General features: G+C 53.8%; 1 protein-coding gene across 1 annotated transcript; it reads right to left on the minus strand.

Annotated features, from left to right (window-relative positions):
- Window positions 1-899: 899 nt before the first annotated feature.
- On the minus strand, window positions 900-1,715 carry Ppy (pancreatic polypeptide). Its single transcript, XM_008838439.1, has 3 exons — window positions 1,525-1,715; window positions 1,073-1,144; window positions 900-924 (listed from the first exon to the last, which is right to left on the minus strand). Exons 1-3 carry the CDS (start codon window positions 1,713-1,715, stop codon window positions 900-902), a joined length of 288 nt encoding a protein of 95 aa, XP_008836661.1.
- Window positions 1,716-2,052: the final 337 nt, after the last annotated feature.

A 2,052-nucleotide genomic window follows, 5' to 3' on the forward strand; every position in this document is an offset into this window, starting at 1 on the left:
AGGCCCAGAAAAAGGGAAACCAGCTCTCTCACTCACTTTACACACACATACACAATCACCACCCATTCAGGATGGCTGAGAAGGGCAAAGGTAAACAGGCCACTGGGGCCCACCGGGACTCCTCAGGGAGTGGTTGAATTCACCTCCTGCCCCAAGAACCAAAATGTGGACTTGACAGATTGTACTCATGGAGGTGTCCAGAACTCTGTGTCCCCTGTGTCCCTCTCTCTGAGGAGCCATGTCCCCCTCTCTGAGGAGCCACATCCCCTCCAGCTTGCCCTCCAGAAGCAGCTAAATTTCATTCTTAGTCCCAAGGGGTTCACTTTCTCTCAGAACTGCCCATTCTCTCCAGATTTCGAGAGAACCGTTCTAAGACCACCCTATGCACCAGGTGACTGGCTGACCACCAGGTGAGTTGTTGCCCCCACCCTCAGGCTTTAATGTAAATAATGATTCTTCACCCACTGCCCAGGCTATAGGAAGCAATCCCAAGAGTACGTTTAGGAGAGGGTCTGACCTCTGGCTAATGACTAGAATGGTTTAGAAGTGCTGGATGGGAAGGGTAAGTTCAAGATTGCCACATCACAGACTTGCTAACTAGGAGAATCCTGGTCATCGGCCAGATCCTCTTGCCCCTCTGTGAAGTGAAGAAAATGTATGTAGGGGCTCTGATTCCCCTACAGACACTGGGGATCATTACAGCTCCCCTTTTCTCCTTGGCCTCCCTGCACTGCCCTTTCCTATACACTTGGGGGTTCACAGACACACACAAGCACTGTGATTTTAATTTGCTTTATTTAGCTTGTGGGGAAGCAGGGAGCATGCTTTGACGGGAACCAAGGTCAGAGAGGGACGAGCTGCGCCGGTGCTGTCCCAGAGTCGCAGGAACAGGAGGGGCACTACAAGTCCGTCGGGTTGGAATCCCTGTGAGTAGAGAGCAAAACCTGGCAGTAAGGAAGGGCCGCCTGTGTGTTCTGAGTCCCTCTTCCCTTTCCCGATCTTCCAGATACTCCCCTCCCGCTTCCAGACCTGCCCTTCAGCCCCAGGGAGTTGAGCAGGGAAACAAACCAACCAGAGGGCTGCTGCATGAGGGGAGTTCCACTCTAGGAAGTCCAATGTGTCCTCTTTATCTCTCTTCCCATACCTGGCAAGGAAGAGGCACCTAGGATAAGCACTGTGCGCAGGTGCCAGCTCACCTGCCTCACATTTCCCCTTAGACACCACCCTGCCCATAGCACATGGGCCCAGCCACTCAATAGAAACACTGTTTTCTCAAGAGCAGGTGTGGATGGTACTAGGGCTGGGGCCAGAGATAGGGCTGGAGTTGGAGCTGGGGATAAGGTCAGGATCATGGCTAGGAATACAGAGTGAACCCAGGGTTCCATGGGTCTCTCTTTCTCTCTCTCTCTCTCTCTCTCTCTCTCTCTCTCTCTCTTTGTCTCTCTCTTTCTCTCTCTCTCGCTCTCTCTCTCTCTCTCTCTCTCTCTCTCTCTCTCTCACACACACACACACACACACACACACCTAGGTCTGGTCAGCGTGTTGATGTATCTGCGGAGCTCAGTTGCATACTGGGCCATCTGCTCTGGCGTAGCATTGTCCCCTGGGTACATTGGCTCCAGTGGGGCTCCCCAGGCACCCTGTAAGGGCTGCAGCAGCAGAGCCACCCAGGTGGACAGAAGCAACAAGGAGAGGCAGTGGTGTGCAACAGCCATCTGAGGAGCAAGGAACAGAGGGAAGGCAGAACAGAGCCCACCTGCAGACCCTTCTGTGCCCAGGAAACTGGACCTCCTGCCCAGCCATTGTCCATCATCCATTTTTTAAAGCCAAGCCTATGGGCAAGGGCAGAGCCAGGAGCCACCAACAGCTACCACCCGACTTAACACTGCCCTGGAGAGGAAGGATGCCCCCTCATATATACACTCCTCAGTGAGCAGCCCAGCAGCCAGAGTGCAGTCCTGGCCTTGGCAAAGTAGAAAAGCACAGCAGAGAAGTGGGGGTGGGGGTACGAAGACCGGACACACAGGACTTATGACAATTAGAGACTGATGG

This window comes from Nannospalax galili, unplaced genomic scaffold, assembly GCF_000622305.1.
Source record: "Nannospalax galili isolate Female #2095 unplaced genomic scaffold, S.galili_v1.0 scaffold95, whole genome shotgun sequence".
Taxonomy (NCBI): Eukaryota; Metazoa; Chordata; class Mammalia; order Rodentia; family Spalacidae; genus Nannospalax; species Nannospalax galili.

Bases quoted from the DNA above. Each gene is read 5' to 3' on its own strand.
- Ppy (XM_008838439.1), bottom strand. From the start codon at position 1,715: ATGGCTGTTGCACACCACTGCCTCTCCTTGTTGCTTCTGTCCACCTGG. The intron at 1,145-1,524 runs GTGTGTGTGTGT...CTTCCTTGCCAG, and splicing joins AACACGCTGACCAGACCTAG to GTATGGGAAGAGAGATAAAG. The intron at 925-1,072 runs GTTGGTTTGTTT...CTCTACTCACAG, and splicing joins CCTCATGCAGCAGCCCTCTG to GGATTCCAACCCGACGGACT.